The following is a 27,184-nucleotide window of genomic DNA, read 5'->3' as shown; positions in this document are numbered from 1 at the left end:
CTCATAGAGGTAATTGTGGAGGGGTATTTTTCTGACAGGAGGTCTGTGACCAGTGGTGTTCCACAAGGATCAGTGCTGGAGCCTCTGTTATTTGTATTATATCTATGGACTATTGATTTGGATGAAAATGTAGGCAGTCTGATTTGTAAGCTTGTAGATGACATGAACATTGATGGTGATTTGTATGGTGCGGCAGATTGTCAAGTGATACAGGCTGATATAGATCAGCTGGAAGATTGGGTGGAGAAATTGTAGATGGAGTTTAATCCAGACAAATATAAGAAAATACATTTTGGGTGGTTAAATGCAGTAAATGGCAGGATCCTTAACAGCATTGATGTACAGAGGGATCTTGGAGTGCAAGTCCATAGCTTCCTGAAGTGGCAGCCCAAATAGGATGAATGGCATGTTTGTCTTCATTAGTGGGGACATTGATTATATCAGTTGCATGTCATGTTATAGCTTTTATAAGACTTCAGTAATGACACTTTTGGAGTATTGCACGTAATTCTCGTCAGCACACTGAGAAGGATACAGAGGCTTTGGAGAGGGTTCAAAAAAGGTTTACCTGGATGTTGGTTTGGCATGTGTTAGCTATAATGAGAGTTTAGACAAACTTGGATTATTTTTGTTAGAGTGTTGGAGGCTGAGGAGAGACCTGGTCGAAGTAAACAAACTTACGAGAGGCATCGATAGTCGGAGTCTTTTTCCCAGGGAAAAGATATCAAATACTAGGGGCCATAAGTTTAAGGTGAGGGGGAAAGTTTAAAGGAGATGTATGTGGCAAGTCTTTTACACACAGGGTGATAGGTGCCTAAAACATGCTGCCAAGGGAGGCAATCAAAGCATATATGATAGCAACGTTTATGAGGCATTTTGACAGACACATGAACAAGCAGGGAATAGTGGGCATAAAGGTTGGCACAGACATGGACCTGCTCTTGTGCTGTATTGTTCTATGTTTTAAACTCTTAATAAGAAATAGTGTAATCCAGAGTTAAAATTATTTTCATTTTATTTAATTCCATTGCCATGTGCTTTCTAACTTAAAAAGCACGAATGTTTCAGAATGGAAGAGGAAAAATCATACCTGTCTTAAATAAAAACAAATGCAGGAGAAAGTCACCAGGGTCTGTCAAGAGAGAAGCAGAGTTAATGTTTCAAGTCTGATATCAAGTCTCAGTCTTAATCCTAACTCTATTTCTTTCTTCAAAGTCTAATTTGCCAGTTCACTTCAGCTAGCTCAGCTTTTATGTCCACATCATTGCCCTTGTTGAAGTTTAAAATGCTAGTCTTAGACCCAATGTGCTCCCTTTCAAATTGGATGTAAAATGTAAGGTCAACTCTAACTATTGTATGTATGTCATCTTTGTTTAACACTGCTACCTTTCTATCTTTGCCTCCCTTCCTATTCTTCTTGAAAGTCACATATCTCTCAATATTCAGGACAAAATCCTGGTTATCTTGCAGCTCCATCTCTGTAATGGCTATCAAATCATAGCAATCATTAGAAAGTAAACAAAATAACTATGTATATTCAGATATAGAGCCTTTATTTTTGCTTTTTATTATCTTTGTAACATGATTAGTGCATTCTTATTGTATTGCATCTCTTGGGGAAATAATTCTGTCAGATATTTCAGTTGGAGATTGTCATTGATATCTGCCTTTTGTTTTGACATCATTCACTTCATTTTTTTTTAAAAGGCAGAAGATGACCATGACCTTCAAGGCGAAGCTGAGGCCCCAATCATTGATGCAGAAGCAGAAGAAGGAGATGCAGACGCAACAGAAGCTAAAAGGCGTGAAAAACAGGAGGAGGAGGTATAACAGGACAAGTTGTACCTTAATTATGGAGTGTGACTATTAGCATTGAGCTGAATGGACTCCTTTAATATGCCTATGTTGTGATTTAACTATCATATAATGTTAAACTGTTACTGTACTCCAATGTTTATTTGCAGTCCCTGAGGTCAGTATTTTACAATACAATCTGAGCATAATTATTATGCTGTGTAAAGACAATTAGGTCAGGTTGGTTTTCATTTCATGGAATTGAGGGTTTTGTGAACTAAATTGTTTTCAATATTCCTGTTAAAGTTCTGTCACCTTTCTCCACCTGCTGCAAACTGCATTTTTTAAAAAAAGTATTCTTCAAGGGATTGTTGGCTAGCTCAGAATCTATTGCACATTCCTCATTGCCTTAGAGAAGATAATGGTATGATACCTTCTTGAACTACTGCCGAACATATGTTGCAGATTTTGACCTAGTGACAGTGAAGGAAAGATGATTTATGACTGGAAGGGGTTGAGGAAGACAGTGTCTTAATGACTTGCTGTGGTGCATTTTGATGATGGTATTCACTTGCTACCACTGTCATTTGATGGTGATGGGATTGAATTTTGAAGGTGGTGGATAAGACTCCAATTAAGTGGGCAACCCTGTCCTGGATAATTCAAGCTTCTTTATTGTTGTTGAAGATGCACTCATCCAGGAAAGTAGGATGTATTTGTCAAATTCCTGAATTGTACCTTGGTGGAAAGACATTGGAGGAGAAAAAATAAGTTACCTGCTTTAGAGTTTCTACCCTCTAACCAGCTCTTGTCATCACACTATTTGCATAGTTTATAGTCAATGGTAAATCCCCATGATGTTGCTAATAGGTGATTTAGTGATAGTAATGCCATTGAATCTCAAGGAGTTGTGGTTAGATTTGCTCTTGCTGGAGATATTAATTGCCTGGAACATGTGTGGTGAAATGTTACTTGTTACTCAAGCCTACGTATTGTCCCAGTGTTTCTGCATATGGACAAGGACTGCTTAGTTATCTGAGGATTTGCGAATGGTGCTGAACCTTGTGCATTCATTAGCAACTTTCCCCACTTCTGATGTTATGATGGTGAGGTCATTGATGAAGCGGGTGAAAACAGTTGGATCTAGAACACCAGCCTGAGGAACTCTTGCAGAGATATCTTGGGGTTGAGGTGATTCGCCTTCTATATGTGCAGTTGTCTTCCTTTGTGCCTTTCAAACAGTGGAGAGTTTTCTCCCTGTTTCCCATTGTCTTCAAGGAGAAAGTGAGGTCTGCAGATGCTGGAGATCAGAGCTGAAAATGTGTTGCTGGAAAAGCGCAGCAGATCAGGCAGTATCCAGGGACAGGAGAATCCTGTTCCCTGGATGCTGCCTGACCTGCTGCGCTTTTCCAGCAACACATTTTCAGCTCCCATTGTCTTCAGTTTTGTTTGGGCCTCTTGATGCCACTTCTGATGAAGTACTGCCTCAGTGTCAAGGCTAGTCCTTTACATCTCAGTAAAAGCAATCCTATGTTCAGGATTAACCTTGGAAAGTCTGTTGTTTTTGACATTTCTTAGAGCGTTTTTTATTTTTGGGCTAGAATTTAATATTCCACTCTTTGGGCAGTGTCTCAATCAGGCAGACTGGAGAGCAAAGTTTGCCTCTTGGATATTTAACTAGACAGAGCTCCAAGAGTGGAAGCTCTTCCTGCCAAGAGACGCTGACCAAATGGAGACTGTGGATATGCTAAATTGCAGCTCCAGCCATTAAGACACCCAGCCGAGGTTGAGCATCATTGGTGGATCCCATGCCACAGGCAATAGATGGCCAGAATGGGGTTGTGGGGTGAGGCTCATTAGCCATTGGTGTATTCACATGAGCAGGATTTCAATCAGTACCCTGCTGCCACCATGCTGGATTTCCTGATCAGGGCCTGAATGCATTTGAATGAGAGACCACCACCCACCCCAGTCTGGGACCCTGTAAGGAACCCCAATTGCCTGAATCGGCTTTACAGATCTAGTTTTCATCTGACTAGGAACTCCTAGTGCAAATTAAGTTGACCACATATGTTTTGAGTCAATAATATTCCTCCCGTCTGGGTATTCACTTTTAAAAGTAAGATCAAATTTGATCTGAACCTAAACTTCAATAAAGGTTGGAAAAAATTTGAATGAAAAGGTAAGGGGAGAGTTATAAGCCTGAGTCACCCTTGCCATGTATGGCTCAGTAATACAGATAGGTGATGAACACTCCCACTGCTTCATATGTACGAGCTGATGATTTATTTATTTTCCTGTTTATGGGTGTATTTTAGATTGATTATGACAGCGAAGGAGAAGAGGCTGGAGATAATGCAGATGAACCAGAAGAGAAAGAAGATGATGATTTTCCATCTAGTGAGCAAAATGAAGTCACAGACCAAAACCTTTTGGAATGTCCCTATAATTTCACCAAGGTCACCAAAGAAAAGAGGAGAAGAAAGCAAACTATCACAGAGACCATGGATGAGCTGAGAGTGAATGCAGTTTTGAATTTACATTCTGCTATTGAAGATTATAAATATGATGTAGCTGACAGTCTTTGGTGTGAGGTAAGATGTGAAGCTCCTACATGAATACCTGAGGGACATGGATAGAGTCGATATCCAAGGTCATTTTTCCAGGGTGAGGGAGTCCAAAACTAGAGGGTATATGTCTAAGATGAGAGGGGAAAGGTTTAAAAGGGACCAAAGGGGCAACATTTTCAGGCAGAGGGTGTTGTGTGTATGGAATGAGCTGCCAGAGGAAATGGTGCAGGTGAGTACAATTGCACCATTTTAAAAGGTATCTGGATCATACATGAATAGGAAGGGTTTGAAGTGATATGGGCCAAATGCTGGCAAATGGGACTAGATTAATTTAGGATGTCTGGTCAGCATGGACAAGTTGGATCACAGGGTCTGTTTCTTGCTGTACCTATCCCTGGCTCTATAGAAAATGCAAGAATTCTACTTTTTTTTTATAAAAAGTAAATTTAATTCAAAGACTTTTTTTGTTTATAGTCAGTCTTCAGTCAACAGTGACTACGGTTATAAGCGATTGTGGGTGGGAGAAGGTGATGAAATCAAGATTAGTAGACTGGAAATTATTTTAACAATGACCACCATGTACTGTTGTTATCACTGGTTTGGCATCTGCAATGGCACTGTATTTGTTCAGTAAAGCAACAATAAGTTGTGTTCATAGTGTGTTCAGTAAAATAAAACATCTTAAATCACTTCACGGCAGCATTGTAAAACTGATTCTGACACCAAGTCATGTAAGGAATTTTTAAAGTAGATAGCCAAAACCTTGATCAGAAAAACTTAATTTAAGATACATCTTTCAGGAAGAAAGAGGAGTGGTAAGATAGAGATATAGGAAGGGTATTCCAGAGCCTACAAAAGTGGATGGACTAACATCTGGAATGCTCAAGACACCAGATAGGGGAGCCACTGGTAACTTAAAGGCTTTTGGACTGCAGGAGATTGAGATAAGAAGGATGAAGCCTATGGAGGGATTTGAAAGGATGGAAATATTAATATCAAGACTTTACCTGACTGGTAACCAGTGGAGGTCAGTGGCCACAGGTAATAGTGGAACACACCATTAGGTTATGGGCAGTAGAGTTTTGGATGACTTCATGCTTATGGAGGGTAATAGTTGGCAGGCCAGTAGGAATATACCTGGAACAGTCAAGTTTAGAAATAATGAACATTTCAGGAGCAGAGTCAGGCGATATTAAAAAGGTGGAAAAAGGCCATCTTGGTAATGTATGTCGAATTCAATTTCAGCCAGTGAGGTCATAGAATTCACAGGTAGAGAATGGAGTTTGTGGTGGGAGCTAAACACAGTAATTTGGTCTTCCCAATGCTTACTTGGAGGAGCTTTCTGCTCATCCAATACGAGATATGAAAATAAGTTCTGGGATTTACATATTAATAAACCGAAACCTGAAACCCACTCTAAAAGATGAAAGACTTGGCACCAATCGAGTTTGTTTAATGTATCATGTTATTTGCATGACACTGTAATCTTTTGCTATAAATTCTGTGTCTTATGGTCCTACTCCACAGCCACCTGAAGAAGGATCGGTGCTGTGAAAGCCAGTGCTTCCAAATAAACGTGTTGGACTATAACATGGTGTTGTGATTTTTAACCAGATTAATTTAGGGTATCTGGTTGGCATGGACAGATTGGACCAAAAGGTCTGTTTCCATGCTGTACAACTCTATGATTCTATCTCCATTATCTAATGCCTATATATTAAAGCTACAATCACATTTCAGTTTGCAAACCCAGGTATCACTATTGACTGTGATTTTTATAAGTTGTGTTTGAATTTTGTTGGGTTGGAGTTATAGGAATTGTTCTCAACTCATTGGTGGAAAGCTCTACCAAGATCCATTGATATCTACGTCTTGGGGAAACATGAGTGGGAACATGGCTGTGATCTGTGAGGTTTCATGCAACCAAATGCCCCATAAAAGGGAAAGCTTTATTAAACATATTAATGCAATATCCATTGATTGAATTTAAATTTAGTTTGAAATTGAATTCTAATAATAAGCAGGAAGAAAATGAAATTTTTTTGTGTTTTTAATGTGTGTGAACAGATACTTTTGGATTAGTAAGTGTTTTGTGTCAATGTCAGCTCTGAATTAGTAATTAAAGATGTTATTATTTTGTTGAAATGTCCAATTAAATACATTCCAGTGATGAAGTATTTGTCCTGCAGGTTAACCTGAAGCTTCCCATTATGAAAGTGCACTTTGACCTGGCTTCACTAGTGATGTCGATAGCACAAAATGCAGTTGTCTATGAAACTAGAGGAATCACTCGTTGTCTTTTAAATGAAACAACCAACAGAAGAGGAGAGAAGGAATTGGTTTTGAACACCGAGGGAGTAAATTTCACTGAAATGTTCAAATATGGTGATGTAAGTACAAGGTTTTGGCTGGCACTATTGTAACTTGGAAATGAAACAGGTAAAACTGGTTTAGGTTGGAGCTGTGTTTGAACTTAAAAATTGTTCGTGCGTATTACACAACAATAACCTCCCTTCCTCCTTCAGCCCTGCTTGAAATCTGCTAGTACCTCTGGCTCCCAATTTAAGCTTGTAACTCTGTTTTGCTATACACTCTCAGCTAGAATAATGAACCCGCCTAGTTCAATTTCAGGCAGATAGCAAGGCCTAGAGTTAGCTTTGAAAATGTGTTGCTGGAAAAGCGCAGCAGGTCACGCAGCATCCAAGGAGCAGGAGAATCGACATTTCGGGCATGAACCTTCTTCAGGAATGCCTGAAACGTCGATTCTCCTGCTCCTTGGATGCTGCCTGACCTGCTATGCTTTTCCAGCAACACATTTTCAGCTCTGATCTCCAGCATCTGCAGTCCTCACTTTCTCCTAGAGTTAGCTTTGCAAGAAACCTATATAAGGGCAGGCTATTTCAACCATTATGTTTACATTTGAATGATATTTCAGTTCTTGGTGGTGGTGCTAAACTGAGGTCTTCAAATTGGTTTGATTTTGTCATTTTTAGTATAAACAGTGTTAATACTAGACCAAAACAAAATACTGAAATACAAACCAGAAAAATGGTCGTTTGGTAATATTTATCATGGATTTACTGAAAATGTCACTTTTTTTCAAGCTATTTGTCTTGCACTCCTCATGATGTCTTACAAGAATACAAATTCAAGGGGAAGACAATGTGCAAGCTGCATGAGTGGAGATTGCTGATTGGTTGGCAAGTGTACTCTGCAGTGTCATTGCCATAAAGAATGCACCCACAAATGCTCATTGATAACTAACAACCAGGCTTCATTAAATTTAATCCAGGCAGGTTAACCCTTAATGAGGGCATTGCATTGAGAAATAAAATGAACAGCTATCACCTATTTTGCTAGTTGAAATGTGTTTCTTTCTTCAAAGAGCTCTCTGTAATCAAATATTTGGTTTTCAATGTTTGCAAGTGCACCACTTCGTGAGCCCAACTAATTGTGGTTACACTTTTATCAATCAGACTTCACCTGTTAACCAATCAACTCTTTTATGCAGTTTAAAGTTGGTTCTCCTTTAAATTTATATTCTTCAAGAAGAAAAACTTCAATAAAATGTGTTTTTTTCATAGTAAACTTGCAAAACCTCTTCAGGAAAGCAATCGACTTCTGCCCGTTCCTAATGAAAATAGATAGCTGTTAACCCACGTTTTTAAAAGAAATAAGAACTCTGAGCAGGAGCAGGCAATTCAGCCCTTTAAATCTGTTCACAATTTAATGTGATTGTGGCTCATTAACTAAAGACCATTCGATGTAGGATCAGAATTAGGCCATTTTGTCCATTGAGTCTGCTCCACCATTCGATTATGACTGATGGGTTTCTCACCCCATTGTTTTTCCTTCTCCCCACAACCTTTAATCTCCTTACTAATCAAGAACCCATCCTCCTCTGTCTTAAATATGTTCAGTGGCATGGCCCCCACAGCATTCTGTGGCAATGAGTTCCACAAATTCACCACCCTCTGGCTGAAGAAATTTCATCTTATCTCAGTTTTAAAAGGTTGTCCCTTCATTTTGAGGATGTTGCTTTGGATCCTAGTTTCTCTGACTCCCAGAAACACCTTCTCCAAGTCCATTCTACTCGGGCCTCATCTCTGCCTCAACTCCACTTTCCCACCTTTGACCCATTCCTTATTTTTTAAAAATCTGTAAATCTCCTCCTCAAAGAACTCTAGCGAATTAATCAAGCATGATCCAACCTTCATAAAGCCACGCTGACTGATGGAATCTGTTTCTAAATGTCCTTTTACTATTTCTTGAATAATGGATTCCACCGATTCCACCAATTTCCCAAGGACAGATTTTAAACTAACTGTTGGTTTTTGCCTCTCTCCCTTTTTGAACACCGGGATTTACATTAGTATTTTTCCAATCCACTGGAACCTTTTCAGAATCCAGGGAATTTTGGAATCTAGTTATCAATGCATCCACTGGCTACAGAAAACAGTGTCTATTCTCCTAACTGTACTCTCCTAAATTATGACGGCATTTCTCCTTTCTCCCCCCACTTGAATATCACTCTGTACCACAGTGCTATGGTCAGTTTGTTCATCCTCCCTACACACCCTGCTCTCAACAACAACAGATCAAGAGTTTCGAATTTGTTGGACAAGGACAAGGGCTGAGAATCCTGCAGTGCTACCTTCTGGAACCCTCTATCTACCTAACTTGTAGTCAGATCTTCCGGTCCCTGACCATTGACCAAATTTTGAGGGAGTTAATCTAAGGTGTGTGATTGCTTGCTGAAAGCCAGCATCTGGGTAACTCTCCCACTCCCTCTTTCCCTCTCCCTGATGTGTTGCACTGTTTGAAGTTTAGATACCAGCCTGTTATCTTTTGAGCCTTTGAGCCTCAGAACCTCGACAACCGATTGACTGACTGGGCAGAGATTGTGCTAAAGTGATCATGGATGTGTCTGTTAATCACCTTGCTGCAATTGGTACAACCAGCAATGTGGTTTGCACCTTTGTCAATTATGTATCCTTTCTTATACGTGAATGCTGACTCTGTCACAGTTGTGGACCTCCTCAGGTCAAAAATGTATTAGCATTAATCTGGTGGGAGGTTGTCGCGTTAGCAGATCTTTTCCCGCAGAGGTAAATGCAGAAGAGAACCGTATCGACAAAGAATTGGATATGTACTTGCTCTTTCAAAGTGCACGATGGGCTGAGTGGCCTATTTTGTTGCTGTAGGTACCACGGTCTTGTATTTGAGCTTAAAGGGGTGTTATCTTTCCATAGCCTGACATGGAAATAATGGAACAACCACATTAAGATGAATAGGACATTTGTATGCTGGATCACCCTTATACAGTTCAGAAACTATTTCAATGATTAACTGTAATGGTCCTCTCTGATAACGTACTGTTATACAGTGCTTTGACCTTTTCAAAAATAGCTTTTTATTCTTTACTTTCTAATTTTTAATATGTCCCCAGTGACTAAGTGATCTTGTGGTTGATAACTACTGTTTTAGTGTTTTGTTTTACTCGTTCTTGCTGTGACATTCTCCCAATACATTACAGTTGTTCAATTCTGTAATGCTAATAGACTGTCATTATTTTCAGAAAAGTACTGTTTTGTTTTTATGTCCTATTACAATATCCTCGTTAGTAAACACTTGGAGAAAGACTGCAGAATGCTGCAGTACAGAAGAATCTGCACATCCTTGCAAAAGGCTAACAAATAAAATCATCAAGTAATGGAGAAGCTCGGCTGCATCTGTGGAAAAACAGAGTTAGTGGTTTGAGTCCAATGTAACACTCAGAACTGAAGAGGGTTAGAAATTTAAAATTGTTGACAAAGGGGAGGGGAAGCAAGTGGAGCAGCTAATGCAAGTGACCAGAGCGAAGGTGCTCATGATAACTGAGAGATATGCAGTAGATACAAGTAGGTAAGAGTAATTTGAAATAGATCAGCTCATCTGAGAGCCAACCCATGTAAACAAGACATCATGTGAGAGGGATGTCATCAAAATGGAGCACAGCACTCATGGCTAGCAGTTGTTGAATTCAGTGTTGAGTCAGAGAGCCAGTGCAGACATGATGGACTTTTTGCTGCACTCTAACAGTTGAGTCTTGAAGGCTGTAATGTATCCAAGTGGAAATGAGTTGTACTTTGGTGGAGCACTTTGGTAGGCCTTGAACAGAAATGTTAGCAAGATGGTGTATTGAAATGGCAAGCAACTGGAGGTTGAGGTCATTCTCACAGACAGTGTGGTAGTTGTCCACAATGCAGTCTTCAGTCTGTGTTTAGTCTTACTAGTGTACAGGAGGCCTAATTAAAAGCAGTGATACAGAAGACAGGAAGTATAAGTAAATTTCTACTTCAGCCAAACTGTGTTTGAAGCATATAATGATGAGAAGGTAAAAGGACAAGTGTTACGTCTTTTGTGATTGAATGGGAAGATGTTGAGGTGTCGAGCATGTGTGAGGAGTGATAGAGGAATTGATTGTAGTATCACAGAGGAATGCTGACAAGGGAGAGGAGGAGAAGATGATGTGCTTTGTTGTGGGACCCTTTAGAGGTTGCAGAGGATGATCCTTCGAATGTAGAGACTCGTGGGGTGAAAAGTGAAGACCAAGAGACCTGTATCATTTTTCAGGGAGGGAGGGGGGGGAAGGGTGAGGACAGAAGTATCTGAATAAAGTCAGATACAGCTGAGGGTGCTGTCAACTGTGATGGGGGAGTAATTCCTTAGTTAGGGCGAAAGGAAGACATGTCAAAAACACCCCCTGGATAGTTCCATCTTGAAACAGATACTATGGAGAGTCAAGAGACTGGGTGAATGGATTGAAGTATTTACAAGAAGCATTTTGTGAAGAGATGTAATCAAAGCAATTGTGAGATTGATGGGTTTGTATTGGATGTTAATGGACACCCTAACTTCCAGAAATAGCAATGGAGAAGTCAAGGAAAGGAAGGGAAGAGATGAACCAGGTAAAGGTGAGATAAAGATGGAAATTGGAAGTAAAACAGATTAATTTTTCCAATTCTAGGTGGGAACAAGAAACAGCCCCAGTAATATCATCAATATACTCATGAAAGTTGTGGGTTGGGACCCAAGTAGGACTGGAAAAAGGAACGTTTCTCATAATCACAAAGAGATGGGTATAACTGGGGCCCGTACATGTTCATAGACAAAGTAAAATGAGAAAAAGAAATTGATCAAAGTGAGGACAAATTCAGTCAGATAAAAAAGGAAAGGTGATAGTGATTGGGAACTGTTCAGGCCTATTTTCAGGGAATAAGTGCTGAGACTTCAATCTATCCTGATGGCAGTAGGTCTAGAGTGATTTCCTGTTCATGGTGAGAAGGTGATGATTGGGTCAGGGAAATGGAAACCGTGGAACCAATGTAAAGCAAAAGTAAGTGGACATAGACTGAACAAGGTGGGAAAATACAGTAAGGTTAGTAAGAAATAAGCTCAGTCAAGAAGGAACAAGCTGAAACAATAGCTATTCCTGAGCAATACTTTAGTGGACTTTGGGAAGAAGGTAGTGTGAGGGGTGAGGGGTCTATTCGTTGGGAAACTGTGGAGGGGAAGTCTCCAGAGGAGATAAGGTCAGTGACAATCCTAGAAACACAACTTAATGGTTAGTGATAGGCTCATGGTCCAGGGGAAGATAGGAGACGTTTTTGCAGTTGATGGTTAACCTCTGCAAGGTGGAGGTTGGCATGCCATGTGACAACAACACCATCCTTATTGATGGTTTGACAACAAAGTTGGGGTTCGACCTGAGAGAATGGAGTGAAGCAGTTTCAGAGAGAAGCAAGTTAGGTAGGTAAGGAGAACAGAAAAATGAAAGCAGGTAATATCGTTGACAGTTCCTGCTGAAGAGATCAAATGTAGGTAAGAGGGCAAGGAGAGGTCCAGTTGAAAGGGAGAGAGATCTGACCGTGGAATTGGGCATAGATGAAGATGAATGTCATGCCATGCCCAAAATTCATTGAGATGAAGGTGTAAAGGATAAAACAGGGTCCTTAGCTGACCACTAATTGGCATCAGAGAATGGAAGGTCAGTGGGTATGGTGAATACACAACAAGACTGGAATGGAATCAGAGGGAAAGAGATGGAGGATGCATTCAGAGGGTTTGTTAATCTGACCTAGCAATACAAATACGGAAATTAGAAACAATAATTGTGGCTTTTCCAGTCTTCCCCACATCCAATAAACATAACCAAATAAATGTGGTTTAACATTTTGACAGGTTTCTGAGCTTGCAACCATTTTATCTGACTCCCTTTGTTTCTGTCCCTTTAGACTTTGGATCTCAATCGTTTATATTCAAACGACATCCATGCCTTTGCCAACACATATGGTATTGAAGCTGCTCTAAGAGTCATAGAGAAAGAAATAAAAGATGTCTTTTCTGTATATGGTAAGCCTACTTTTTCTCATCTAGTTGTGCTGTTAGTGCAGGATTTCCATAATTTGGTCTGGTGATGATAAAGGAATGGCAATGCATTTCCAAGTCAGGATGGTGTGTGACCTACAGGTTTTGGTGTCACTGTGCACTTGATGCCCTTACCTTTCTATATGATAGAGGTTGTGGGTTTGGAAGGTGATGTTGGTAAGTTGCTGCAATTCCCATATAGATGGTATAAACCGCTGCTATTGCGCAGCAGTGATGGAGGGAGTTAACTATTAAGAAAGTGAATGTTTGATTGTCGATTGGGCAGCTTTGCCCGAGAATGGGTCTTCAGCTAATGGTTTATTGGTTTGGAATAATGCTGCAATTCAACTGATCTGTTATCAAAATTTGTTTGTAACAGTAAAATTGATATACAAAACTATTATTACATTGAACAGAATTCACTGTTGTTGAATGCCATTCATGGGTGATATTTACCAAAAAGGTCTTTGATGAAATTATGTCACCCTGAACTTAAGATATCCTGACAAATGGCATCACTCCTTGACAGCCATTCAGCCCTTCTAGCTTATTCTGCTGTTTAGGTAGATCATAGTGACACTGTACTCAGCATTGTTTGCCTTTTTTCCATATCCCACACTTGACAAAAAAGATTCTGGAGTTATAGAGTCACACAGCACAGAAGAGGTCCTTTGGCCCATTAAGTCTGCACCAACCAACCTATGCTAATCCCACTTTTTAGCACTTGCTCTGCAGCTTTGATTGTTATATCATTTCAAGTGCTCATCCACATACTTTTTAAAGGTTGAGGGTTCCTGTATCCACTCATGTAAACAGCCTTCTACTACCACCCTCTGTTTCATACCACTAAGCTACTTTTGGATTCATCTTACTAAACTGCCCTGGATATGGAGTGTTTTTGCCTTCATTATGAGACTCCCATGACCACCTTCTGACAAAATCAACTGTCTCTGATCAAACCTTAAGAGAGAGAGAGAGAGACACTCACACACACAGACAGACATACACATTTGAAAGATGGTTAGATGTTGTAATCCAAGGTAGACAAGCAGGAGGCTGGAAGAACACAGCAAGCCAGGCAGCTTCAGGGGGTGGAAAAAGAAGGGTTACACCTGAAACGTTGACTTCTCCACCTCCTGATGCTGCCTGGCTTGTTGTGTTCTTCGAGTTTCCTGCTTGTCTACATCATTTGAAAGATGACAATAATAGATAATATTTATGATGTAGCTTCTACTGTTAATGGATTCTTCCTGGTAATTGTTCCACACACCCTTGAAGGTGCAGCAGTTACCTTTGGAGAATTTACTGGAAACATCCAGAGTCTCTTGGGTGCACTATCAATAGTGGCCTATATATTTCTGGCACAATCAATAGTTCAAGAGAAATAAATGCAGCAGAGTTGTCACTGAAAAATAGTGTTACCTATTGAGGTTCTACAACAGGTAAAGTTCTGCAATTAGCACCTCCTGATACTGTGTCTTTAGGGAACATTTATAAGAACGAGTCCAATTGATGAGTAATGATCAAGCAATAGTACTGCCATTGAGAGAGAAAAGACTTGCACCTATATAGCACCTCTTCCACCCTCAAGTTCTCCCAAAATACTTTCCAGTTAATGAAGAATTTTTCACGTGCATCTATTGTGTAGTGGAAAATGTAATCATGGATATGCATACAGCAAACTTCCATAAACAAAATTTAATGATTACTCAGTCTGCTTTAGTGAGTTTAGTTGATTGATAAATATTGACAAGCGATAATTCCCTATTCTTTGAAACGGGAACCTTTACCTCTGAGTGACCAGATAAGTCTGGGTTTAATGTCTCCTTTTGAAAGCCAAAGGGATGTTGGATATTGCCCACTCTGTTCTGCGTTGATGTGCAGTGAATTATATAACATATTATATAACATATTATATAACATATACCTCAAGTGGCTAATCAGATTTTATATAACATATTATACCTCAAGTGGCTAAACAGATTTTATGTTTTGGATCAATATAATTTACAAATTGACATTTTAATTGACTTGAATGGAAATAACTTTGTTTTCCTAAGACAAATTTTCCCCAAGTAAAAGGCCTATTTCCAAAACAGCTGACAAGGTGACTTGTTATTTAAGTGCATCGAAACTTTAAAATGCTTTGCCACAGATATTGGGCAGGCTTTCTCTTTAATACATTCATGTGATTTGGGCATGAATGGCTGGGCCTTTGTAAATCTTAGCAATGCATCTTGTAGATGATACTCACTGATGCTACTAAGTGTCGGCGGGGAAGGGAAATTTTGTGGATTTGGTGCCAATCAAACTGGCACATGAAGCACCTGTGGATATGGAACCAATAATGATATGGTATATGGGTTATGGACTTAGCTTGTTGAAGTGTCCAGTTGCAACTGGAGTTTTATGTACAGTTCTGGTCACTACATTCCCAAATATTACATTATGGAGTTGCTATGTTCCTAATGCCTACAAATTGCAAATTTGATGAAAGATTGGTAATCTAGAATTGTTTCCATTGAACAGAGGAGGCTGAGGGTGAGCTTAATCATATAACATAACAAGAGCTTAATAGAGTGAACAGGTTAAAGAGGTTTCCCACTGCGGAAGCCTCTGTTACCAGAAGACACGGATTTAAGGTGATCAGTTGCGATTAGATGGGGCATGAGGATGATGCAATTAGTGGTGGTGCACGTGCACACGCACTCTCCCGCTGTATCTCTGTGTGTGTCTGTATCTCTGTGTGTGTCTGTGTGCGTGCGTGTGTTGTGTCTCTTTCTCTCTATCTGTGTGTGTGTCTCGCTCTGTGTCTGCTTGTGTGGCTCTCTCTCTTTCTTTGTGCCTGTGTGTCTGTCTGTCTCTTTCCTGTCTCTGTATGGGTCTGTGTGTGTGTGTCTCTCGCGCTCTCGCTCTCGCTCTCTCTCTCTCTATGTCTGCGTCTCTTGCTCTGTGCATAAAATGTGTGTGTGACTCCCTCTGTGTGACTCCCTCTGTGTGACTCCCTCTGTGTGACTCCCTCTGTGTGACTCCCTCTGTGTGACTCGCTCTGTGTGACTCGCTCTGTGTGACTCGCTCTGTGTGACTCGCTCTGTGTGACTCGCTCTGTGTCTGTGTGTGTCTCTCTGTGCGTAAAATGTGTGTGTGTCTCTCTCTGTCTCTCTGTGTGTGGTGTGTGTGTCTCTCTGTGTGTGGTGTGTGTGTCTCTCTGTGTCTGTGTGTGTCTCTCTCTCTCGCGCTCTCTCTCTCTCGCGCTCTCTCTCTCTCGCGCTCTCTCTCTCTCGCGCTCTCACTCTCTCTCGCGCTCTCTCTCTCTCTCTCTCTCTCTCGCGCGCTCTCTCTCTCTCGCGCGCTCTCTCTCTCTCTCTCTCGCTCTCACTCTCTCTCGCGCTCTCTCTCTCTCGCGCTCTCTCTCTCTCTCGCGCGCTCTCTCTCTCGCGCGCTCTCTCTCTCGCGCGCTCTCTCTCTATCACGCGCTCTCTCTCTCTCTCGCGCGCTCTCTTCCTTTCTTTCTCTCTCTTGAACATAAAATGTAAAATTTTACAGCACAGTACAGGCCCTTTAGCCTTTGATGTTGCGCTGACCTATGAAATTGATCTGATGCCCATCTAACCTACGCCATTCCATTATTATCCATATGTATGTCCAATGCCTTTAATGTCGGCGAGTCTACTACTATTGCAGGCAGGCCATTCAATTCCCCTACTACTCTGAGTAAAGAAACTACCCAGATATCTGTCCTAAATCTATCACCCCTCAACTTAAAGCTATGTCCCCTCCTGTTAGCCATCCAAGGAAAAGGGCTTTCACTGTCCACCCTATTTAACTCTCTGATTATCTTGTACGTCTCAATTAAGTCACCTCTCATTCTTCTTCTCTCCAACGAAAACAGCCTCAGTTCCCTCAGCCTTTCCTCGTAAGACCTTCCTTCCATACCAGGCAACCTCCTCCTAGTATATCTCCTTTGAACCCTTTCCAAAGCTTCCACATCCTTCCTATAACATGGTGACTAGAACTGTACACGATACTCTAGTTGCGGCCTTACCAGTGTCTTGTGCAGCTGAAGCATGACCTTGTGGCTCCGAAACGCAATTGCCCTACCAATAAACACCAACACACCATATGCCGCCTTAACAACCCTATCAACCTGGGTGGTAACTTTCAGGGATTTATTCACCTGGACACCGAGGTCTCTCTTCATCTACACTGCCAAGAATTGTACCATTAGCCCAGTACTCTGCATTCCTGTTACTTCCAAAGTGAACTACCTCACACTTTTCTACATTAAGCTCCATTTGCCACTTCTCAGCCCAGCTCTGCAGCTTATCTATGTCCCTCTGTAACTCGCAACATCCTTCGGCACTATCCACAACTCTGCCTACCTTCGTGTCATCCATATATTGACTACCCCATCCTTCTGTGCACACATCCAGATCATTTATATTAATGACCAACAGCAGAGGCCCTAAAACAGATCCTTGCGGCATACCACTGGTAACCGTACTCCAAGATGAACATTTCCCATCAGCCACCACCCTCTGTCATCTTTCAACTAGCCAATTTATTATCCAATTCGCTAAATCATCTTCAATCCCAATACTCCGTATTTTGTGCAACAGCCTACCGTGTGGAATCTTATCAAATGCCTTACTAAAGTCCATATCAACTGCTTTACCTTCATGCACCTGTTTTGTCACCTTCTCGAAGAACTCAGTAAGGTTAGTTAGGCATGACCTACCCTTCACAAAACCGTGTTGACTACCTCTAATCAAATTATTCCTTTTCAGGTGATTATAAATCCTATCTCTAATAACCTTTTCCAACACCTTACCCACAACCGAAGTAAGACTCACTGGCCTATAGTTACCAGGATAGTCTCTACTCCCCTTCTTAAGCAAGGAAGCAACATTTGATATCCTCTGGTCTTCTGGCACTACTCCTGTTGACAACGACGTCATAAAGATTGAAGCCAAAGGCTCTGTATTCTCCTCCTTGGCTTCCTGGAGAATCTGAGGATAAATCTCATCTGGCCCAGTGGTCTTGTCTATTTTCAGATTTTCCAAAATTGCTAAAACCACCTCGTTGTCAACCCTTGTAATCCAGTAGCCTGTATCTCCATATTCTCACTAACATTGCCCTTTTCCAGTGTGAATACTGACAAAAAGTATTCATTAAGTGCCTCCCTTATGTCCTCCGATACTACTTTCCATTACTATCTTTAGCCCTAATCTTAGTCTAGTCATTCTTTTATTTCTGATAAACCTATAGAAGACTTTGGGGTTTTCCTTGATCCTATCCACCAACAGCTTCTCATGTCCCCTCCTGGCTCCTCTTAGCCCTCTATTTAGATTTTCTGGCCCCCCCGAACTGAGCCTTCACACCACCACCTCCTCACATAAGCCTTCCTCTTCCTGTGTGTGTGTGTGTGTGTGTGTGTGTGTGTGTGTGTGTGTGTGTGTGTGTGTCTCTCTCTGTCGCTGTCTGCCTCTCTCTCTCACTCACTGACTCTCTGTCGCTCTCTGGCTCTCATTTAAAGTCAACCACATTGCTGTGGGTGTGAAGTCATGTAAGGTCAGATTAAGTAAGGCAGTTCTCTTCTCTAAAGGACATTAGTGAAGCAGATAGGTTTTTCATGACAATCAGCAAGGGATTTGTGGTCATCATTAGACTCTTAATTCCAAATTTTTATTGAACTGCAATTTCACTATCTGCCGTGGTAGGATTTGAACCTGTGTCCCCAGAACATTATCTGGGTGTCTCAGTTAACAGTCCCACAATAAGACCACAAACCCATTGCCTCCCTTTTTAGTGTTTGCCAGAAGCTGGGTTTTGCAAATGCAGCATTCAGTTCTTTGTAAACAGCCTGGGTCACTGGGCATTTTTTGTGTACAGCATATTGCACCAGCTTTTTCAAATTAGCATTTACTTCAGGTCGTTAATAAACATGTGGCCAGATCCCGAGAAGATATTTGTTGCAGACTCCCAGACCGGTCAGTAAATCGTGCTCATTCACAGAAATCAAATCCTGATTAACAACAGCTTAGCAAAGGAGGTGGGATTTTGAAGGAGTTTGTCTGTTGTGCATTAGTGCAGATAAATGCAGCCCACTGATTTGGTTCATATCCTTAATCACCTTCTTGGTCTGATGGTGTGCTGAGTCATCAACTATTTTTGGAACAGCTTTCCTTTCACTTGGGTGGACTTCAAGTATTGTTCAAAAGGTAACAACGTGTTGCCTAAAATTCAGGAATGCTGTTGCTCGTCATGATGTCCAAATAGTTCTGTTGTCCGATGATCCAGTATTGTGATGCTGTCCTAACATTGAACTGGATGCTTAGGTTCATTGATCATATTCAGTATTTTTAATTAGTTGAAACATATTTTCTTTGTCCCCTGCCTATCTCTCTTCTCTCTCTCTGTCTCACTGTTGTTTACCCAGGCATTCAAGTGGATCCTCGCCATCTTTCTCTTGTGGCAGATTACATGTGTTTTGATGGTTCATACAAACCATTTAATCGAATTGGCATGCAGTCAAGCTCCTCGCCCCTTCAGCAGATGACCTTTGAAACCAGCTATAAGTTCTTAAAACATGCAACCATGCTCGGTAAGAAAGATCTTGTTAACACGCAAAAGCATTTTATGCTCTTTGTTTAGTTTCCATTTTAACTTGAGTAAGTAACTTCATGTGGGCACAGTGACGTCTTGAATCTTGTACTATTTGAATGACACACGAAGGTGACAAAGACATGGATTGTACGTGAGGGATCTCTGATGTCAGTCATCAAAAGCAGCTCCATAGCATCAATACTGGGCTGGCTGACTCATGCTGGCCTTTCATAATCATTTGCTGCTCATGGCATGCTGCACCTGAATGCTTACTTTCAGCAACTGGTATACAAACAGACTGAGATCTTTAACTTCCCCAGTTTCCCAATCTGTCACTATTCAGATAATAATCTGACTTGCTTTTTTTTTGCTACCAAAGTGGGTAATCTCACATTTATCCACATTATTCTTAATTTGCTATGCAATTGTCAACTCGCACAACTTGTCCAAATCATATCGAAGAATTTCCACATCCTTCTCACAGTTCATCTTCCCACCCAGCTTTGTGCTGATCTGTGAACCTAGAGATATTACATTTAATTCCCTCATATAAATCATTAATATATGTTGTGAATAGGTGTGATTTAAGCATTAATCCCTGTGGTATCCCACCTGTCACTGTCTGCCACTCTGAAAAAGACTCATTTATTCCTACTCTTTGTTTCCTGTCTACCAGACAGATCTCTGTCCAAGTCAGTACACAACTCCTAAATCCCACGCAGTTTAATTTTGCATGCTGATCTCTTGTGTGTGACCTCATCAAAAGCCTTCAGAAAGTCCAAGTAAAGCACATCGACTTGATCCCCTTATCACCTCTGCTATTTATATCTTCGGAATATTCCTGTAGATTTGTCAAGCATTTCCCTTGTATAAATCCATGGTGTTGAATCCTGTCACTATTTCCAAGTGCTCTGCTGTTTAATCTTCTGTAATAGCATTTATCTTTTATAATTATTAACCAAAAATATAAAAAACAATTTTGTAATAATTATCTGTTATAATAACATTTTCCCCACTACCAATAAGTCGATCATTCCACTTTAAAATATTGGGATATATTGTTACCTTCCAATCCACAGGAATGTAGTAGGATCAGGACAATATCCAGGTTTGGGCTGACAAGTTGCAAGTAACATTTGAACCAACTTATGTGAAGATGCAGAAGATATGGGAAGACTTTTAAATAAATGTTTTGTCTCCATATTCACAGAGAGAAAAGATGTAGTAACCCAAGAGAAAAGTGTGAAATATTGGACAAATTAATTATAACCAGAGAGAAAGTGTTAGAGGAATTGGAAGTGGATAAGTCGCTAAGGCCAGCTGGATTATTCCTTAGGATATTGAAGGAGGTCAGGGGGGAAATTGCAGATGCTCTGAGGATTATTTTCCTCCTTTGAACAACCATGCAGCTGAGTCATTCCAGGATCTTATATATTGAGTGTGGGGTGCTAAGTGATGCAATAGGTGGGAGAGTGGGGGGCACTGAGTGACACAATAGGTGGGAGAGCAGGGGGGCACTGAGTGACACAGTAGGTGGGAGAGCGGGGGGGCACTGAGTGATGCAGTAGGTGGGAGAGCAATGGGCACTGAGTGACGCAGTAGGTGGGGGGCACTGAGTGACAGTAGGTGGGAGAGCGAGGGGCACTGAGTGAGCAGTAGGTGGGAGAATGGGGGGCACTGAGTGACGTAGGTGGGAGAGTAGGGGGTACTGAGTGACGCACTAGGTGGGAGAGTGGGAACAATCGTTATCTTAATTTGACCCAATTTCCTTTCTAATAAAATAAAATATATTGGAGATTTTCTGAGTTATGGATTCAGTCAAGCAAGAATGTAGAGGGAGAAATTGGTTTTAAGATCTTTGCAGTCAAGTAATGCAGGGTTCTTTCTTGGGCTTGTACACATTGGAATTTAGAAGAATAAAACGTGATGTTTTTGATATCAAGAATGTTTTCAATAGGACTGAGAGAGTAAATGCTCAAGGAGACTTTTCCCCTTTTAAAGGAGTTTGGAACCACGGTTCATAGTTTCAGAATAAGAAGTCTCCATTTGAGAAGGTGATGAGGAATTTTTTTTCTTTAGGTGGGTAATCTTTGGAGTTCTCTACCTCAGAGAGCAGCAGCAAGCATTTTATTGAATAAATTTAAGGCTCCAGTTAAACAGGTTTTTTTTAATCTGCGTTAGTCTAAGACTACAGGGGATCAGTAGAAAAATGGATTTAAAGCCACATTCGGAACAGCCATGATCTTATTGAATAGTGGACTCGGCCTCAGGGGGCTGTACAGCCTACCCCTGTGCCTGTTTCTTATGTGGTACTTGGGTACAAATGTTATTCCCACCAGAGAGTCTCTCCATAGTGGTTAAAATAATAATACTGCTCAAATTGTAACATCTGTCTCTGAACAGGACCTTTTCTTTTTCATGGGGAAAGGGCATGTTTCATATGCATCTGTTTTGCAAAGGTAACCAGCTGTATAAGTCACCCGCTGCCTCCACTTTTTATAGATTTCTGTTTATCTTCATACCCAAGGTGTGTAGGTTAGACTCTGTGAGAGTAATCATGAACTTAGTCCAGCTCCTTAGATACACAGGATACCTCTTTGGTTCGGATCCCAAGACCTCTTTAGGGGCAGTCAGCTATGCTTTGAGATTGTGAAAGGTTGGTTGTGAATGGTTTGTAAATTACCAATAACCCATTAGTGTCAGCCTCATTGTGCAGCAGGTCAGGCAGCTCTGAGGAGCAGGAGAATAGACATTTCAAGCACAAGCCCTTCATCAGGAATGAGGCTTGTGGGCTGGGGCTGAGAGATAAATGGGAAGGTAGCTGAAAATGCAATAGGTAGATGAAGGTTGGGGGGGAAAGGTGATAGGTTGGAGAGGAGAGTGCAGTGGATAGATGAGAAAGGTGATGGACATGTCACGAGGGCTTGGAACTGGGATAATGTGGAGGGATGGGAAATGAGGAAACTGGTGAAATCCACATTGATCCCATGAGGTTGCAGAGTCCCAAGGTGGAAGATGAAGCGTTCTTCCTCCAGATGTAGGGTGGTTTGGCGATGGAGGAGATCCAGGGCCTGCATGTTCTTGGCAGAGTGGGAGGGGGAGTTGAAGTATTCAGCCAGGGGGCAGTGGGGTTGGTTGGTGCAGGTGTCCCAGAGATGTTCACTGAAACGATCCACAAGTTGGCGTCTAGTCTTCTGATGTAGAGGAGGCTACATCAGGTGCAATGGATACAGTACCCTAAACCCCCCCCCCCTCCCCAGATAATGTCTCCAACATTGACCTGTACAGGGCGGAGGTGGAACCGTCAAAACGTTGTGTGTGCGCACGTGTTATTTGGAAACTTAGCCACAAAGGCAGCAGCAGCAGTCTTACTGTTGGTGTCCAGTCCAGCTGCCCCGGAAGTGGCGGGCGGGGAAACGGACGGGGATGTGCAAGATTGGGGGAGTGGGTGGAGTCTTAGGGTGGGTATGGACGTTGGCGGGGTGGGAGCGGACAGGGTTGGGGGAGATGGGTTTGGAGGTGGATGGGGAGGCGGGGTCTCGCACACAGTGTGCCTTTGCCTTGTCTCTTGAAAAGGGGGGAGCAGACTTCACAGAAAAGTCAGAGCCCCAGAGGAAATCAATTAACCGAATAATCAATTATCCGAACAAAATAGTACCCGCCCATCTCGTTTGGATAATCGGGATTCCTTTGTATGCAGAGGTTTGTGGGGTGGAAGGTGAGGACTATGGGGGGGGGGGGGGGGGGAGTTTCTGTCCTTGTTGCATTGGGAGGGTTGGAGTTCAAGGGCAGAGGTGCAGGAAGTGGAGGAGATGCGCTGGAGGGCATCATCAAACACGTGGAAGGGGAAATTGCGATCTTTGAAGAAGGAGGCCATTTGGGATTTTCTAAGGTGGAACTGGTCTTGGGAACAGATGCAGTGGAGTCAGAGGAATTCTCGGGCAACCGACTAACCACAGACAGCCACAACAAACCTACTGACTCCCACAACTATCTAGACTACACCTCCTCCCACCCTACCTCCTGTAAAAATGCCATCCCTTATTCCCAATTCCCCCACCTCTGCCACATCTGTTCCCAGGATGACCAATTCCACCTTAGAAAATCCCAAGTCGCTGGCTTATGCCAGAAACGTCTATCCCTTGCTCCTTGGATGCTGCCTGACCTGCTGTGCCAGCACCACACACTTGACTCTGATCTCCAGCATCTGCAGTCCTCACTTTCTCCAGGCTCATTGGATCAAAACATTTAAAAATCCTACCTTTTAAATCTTTGAAAACTTTTGTCTACCATGTTTAAAAAGAACATTGCTTGTTTTTTTCACCCTGATAGCTGTTGTACTGAATTGCTGCTGCATGACTAATTTCACTCTTCCATTATCACAATCAGTTGCCTTCTGTTTCATAGCTTCACAACTAGCAGTGGTTATTGATTCTGTAATATGGAATTATAGATCCCAGTGTTTGTTGTGATAAAGTATTTTGTACTTGGTTGAGATATTTGTTGTAAGGCTTTATTCAATTGAATGAAATGTAGTAAATGCTTTTATTAATAATGTTTTGTTTTCAATACACACTTTGAAATTTATTTCATCTCATCTTTACATGTGAAGATCCCTTGGTGTATAATAGCTGAGTTGGCTAGTTAGATGTAAGGGGCATGACTGGTTAAAGAGGGATGTATTAGCATGGAGGCCATAAAGGCTGTGGTAGATGAGTAGAATGGCGCAGGTTCGCAAGGAGGACATGCAAGGTCATGAAGTCTAGGTTACCATGAGGTCACAGAGGTTTGCATTGATGACATTAGGGGAAGGAAATTAGAGAAGTTGTCTCAACTTCTCAATTTTTGTTTAGATACTGGATTGTTGTAATTACCACATTGAATATACCTGAAGAACTAAACATTTAGTTGTACAAATGCCATTAATGATGTAGATTTACCCGGGCCCACTTGCTTAAAATGTCAATAAGCACACTGTAAGTAATCTAAACCTGGAAGGGGTAGATGTAGGGGTAGGGGTATGGGTGGGTTGCGCTTCGGCAGGGCAGTGTGGACTTGTTGGGCTGAAGGGCCTGTTTCCACACTGTAAGTAATCTAATCTAAGTGTGTGAACCAGATATAAATATTTATCTGAAACACAAAATGTGGAATCACCAGCGTTAGGACACAAAAGTGTACATTTTCAAATCCAATCATTTGAAATTGTAGATTGATGACAGAATAAAATGGAGCAGCATTAGCAGTGAAGAAATCAACTCCTTTTATAAATATCCTTAAAGGCTTAAATTAAGTACTGTTGCAGTTTGCTAATGTTGAGAGATCTATAAGCAATCCTTCCTGTGGACTACTAAATATCAAGGGGCAAAAGAAGGAGAAGAAACAAATATCACTAGGGAATATCGCTAGGGTAAAAGTGCTCAGAAAACTACCAATCAGTCCCCTTGACCTGACGGGATGCATCTAGGATATTAAAAGAAGTAGCTACAAGGGTAGTCCTACAAGGGTAATCCTTAGATTCTGGAAAAGATCCTAAGGATCGGAAAACTGCCAATGCAGTGCCTTTATTTAAACAGAAGAAAGCATAAAAAAATACAGGTAACTATAGGCCAGTTAACTTAATGTTTGTTATTGGGGAAGAGGCTAACTAGGTGGATCTTAGGCATGTAGGGACTGTATAATGAGGAGAGGTTGAGAACATTGAGCCTGTACTGACTGAAATTTAGCAGAATGAGAGGTAACCTTATCGATACATGCAAGGTTCTTTGGGGACTTGGTAGGAGAGGTTATTTGCCCTTGTGGAAGAGTCTAGAAGGGCATGATCTCAGAACAAGGGGGTCACACATTTAAGACAGAGATAAGGAGGAATTACATTTCTGAGGGTAGTGAATCTGTGGAATTGTTTGCTGCAAAAGGCTATCAAGGCTAGGTCATTAAATATATTCAAGGCCAAGATAGATTTTTAATCAGTGAGGAAATTGAGGGTTATAGTGAAAAGGCAGGAAATTGGAGTTGAGGATTATCAGATCAACTCATTGAAAGGCAGCAGGTCAGGCAGCATCCAAGGAGCAGGAGAATCGACGTTTCAGGCATGAGCCCTTCTTCAGGAATGAGGAAAGTGTGCCAAGCAGGCTAAGATAAAAGGTAGGGAGGAGGGACTTGGGGGAGGGGCATTGGAAATGCGATAGGTGGAAGGAGGTTAAGGTGAGGGTGATAAGGTGAGGGTGATAGGCCGGAATGGGGGTGGGGGTGGAGAGGTCAGGAAGAAGATTGCAGGTTAGGAAGGTGGTGCTGAGTTCGAGGGTTGGGACTGAGACAAGGTAGGGGGAGGGGAAATGAGGAAACTGGAGAAATCTGAGTTCATCCCTTGTGGTTGGAGGGTTCCTAGGCGGAAGATGAGGCGCTCTTCCTCCAGCCGTCGTGTTGCTATGGTCTGGCGATGGAGGAGTCCAAGGACCTGCATGTCCTTGGTGGAGTGGGAGGGGGAATTGAAGTGTTGAGCCATGGGGTGGTTGGGTTGGTTGGTGCGGGTGTCCCAGCGATGTTTTCTGAAACGTTCCGCAAGTAGGCGGCCTGTCTCCCCAATATAGAGGAGGCCACATTGGGTGCAGCGGATGCAGTAAATGATGTGTGTGGAGGTGAGGCGGATATGGAAGGATCCCTTGGGGCCTTGGAGGGAAGTAAGGGGGGAGGTGTGGGCGCAAGTTTTGCATTTCTTGCGGTTGCAGGGGAAGGTGCCGGGAATGGAGGTTGGGTTGGTGGGGGGTGTGGACCTGCTGAGGGAGTCACGGAGGGAGTGGTCTTTTCGGAACGCTGATAGGGGAGGGGAGGGAAATATATCCCTGGTGGTGGGGTCTGTTTGAAGGTGGTGGAAATGATGACAGATGATATGATGTATATGGAGGTTGGTGGGGTGATAGGTGAGGACCAGTGGGGTTCTGTCCTGGTGGTGATTGGAGGGGCAGGGCTCAAGGGCGGAGGAGTGGGAAGTGGAGGAGATGTGGTGGAGAGCACCGTCGGCCACTCTGGGGGGAAATTGCGGTCCTTGAAGAAGGAGGCCTTCTGGGTTGTTCGGTATTGGAAATGGTCCTCCTAAGAGCAGATGCAGTGGAGACGAAGGAATTGGGAATATGGGATGGTGTTATTACAGGGGGCAGGGTGGGAGGAGGTGTAGTCTAGGTAGCTGTGGGAGTCGGTCGGTTTATAATAAATGTCCATGTTGATTCAGTCGCCCGAGATAGAAATGGAGAGGTCTAGGAAGGGGAGGGAGGAGTCTGAGACGGTCCAGGTAAATTTGAGGTCGGGGTGGAAGGTGTTAGTAAAGTGGATGAGCTGTTCAACCTCCTCGTGGGAGCACGAGGCAGCGCCGATATAGTCATCGATGTAGCAGAGGTAAAGGTGGGGGGTGGTGCCAGTGTAGCTGCAGAAGATGGACTGCCTCGTAGGATATGTGGAACAGTTTGCTCGCGCAATCTCTCGCTCTCGTTTGTTCGCGCACACTCTGGCTCTTGTTCGCTCACACACTCGCATTTGCTTGCTTGAGCACTCTTGTTTCCTTGCACACTCTCGTTTGCTCGCGAACTCTTGCTCTCATTCGCTCGCACACTCGCTTTCATTCGCTTGCGCACACCTGTTCGCTCGCACGCAAACTCGCTCGTTTGCTCGCGCACATTCTTTCATTTACTCGCACACATTCTCGCTCACATGCGCACTCGCTCCCCTTCGCTCGCGCGCGCGCTCTCTGGCTCCCCTTCGCTCGCGCGCGCGCTCTCTGGCTCCCCTTCGCTCGCGCGCGCGCTCTCTGGCTC

At 42.3% G+C, this 27,184-nt stretch overlaps 1 protein-coding gene across 1 annotated transcript in view; it reads left to right on the top strand.

Moving 5' to 3' along the window:
* Positions 1 to 27,184, top strand: part of polr1a (RNA polymerase I subunit A) — a 151,578-nt gene that overhangs the window by 110,490 nt on the left and 13,904 nt on the right. Inside the window, exons 29-33 of the mRNA XM_087991257.1 lie at positions 1,708 to 1,824; positions 4,113 to 4,388; positions 6,554 to 6,754; positions 12,641 to 12,758; positions 19,213 to 19,377. Coding sequence (XP_087847383.1) covers positions 1,708 to 1,824; positions 4,113 to 4,388; positions 6,554 to 6,754; positions 12,641 to 12,758; positions 19,213 to 19,377 — 877 coding nt within the window. The remainder of the gene's footprint in view (positions 1 to 1,707; positions 1,825 to 4,112; positions 4,389 to 6,553; positions 6,755 to 12,640; positions 12,759 to 19,212; positions 19,378 to 27,184) is intronic.

This window comes from Chiloscyllium plagiosum, unplaced genomic scaffold (genome assembly GCF_037043375.1).
Source record: "Chiloscyllium plagiosum isolate Xiang-an unplaced genomic scaffold, Cpla_swu_hap1 HiC_scaffold_1, whole genome shotgun sequence".
Classification (NCBI taxonomy): Eukaryota; Metazoa; Chordata; class Chondrichthyes; order Orectolobiformes; family Hemiscylliidae; genus Chiloscyllium; species Chiloscyllium plagiosum.
The sequence above is the reverse complement of the archived record's forward strand: the minus strand, read 5'-3'. Positions and strand labels throughout refer to the sequence as shown.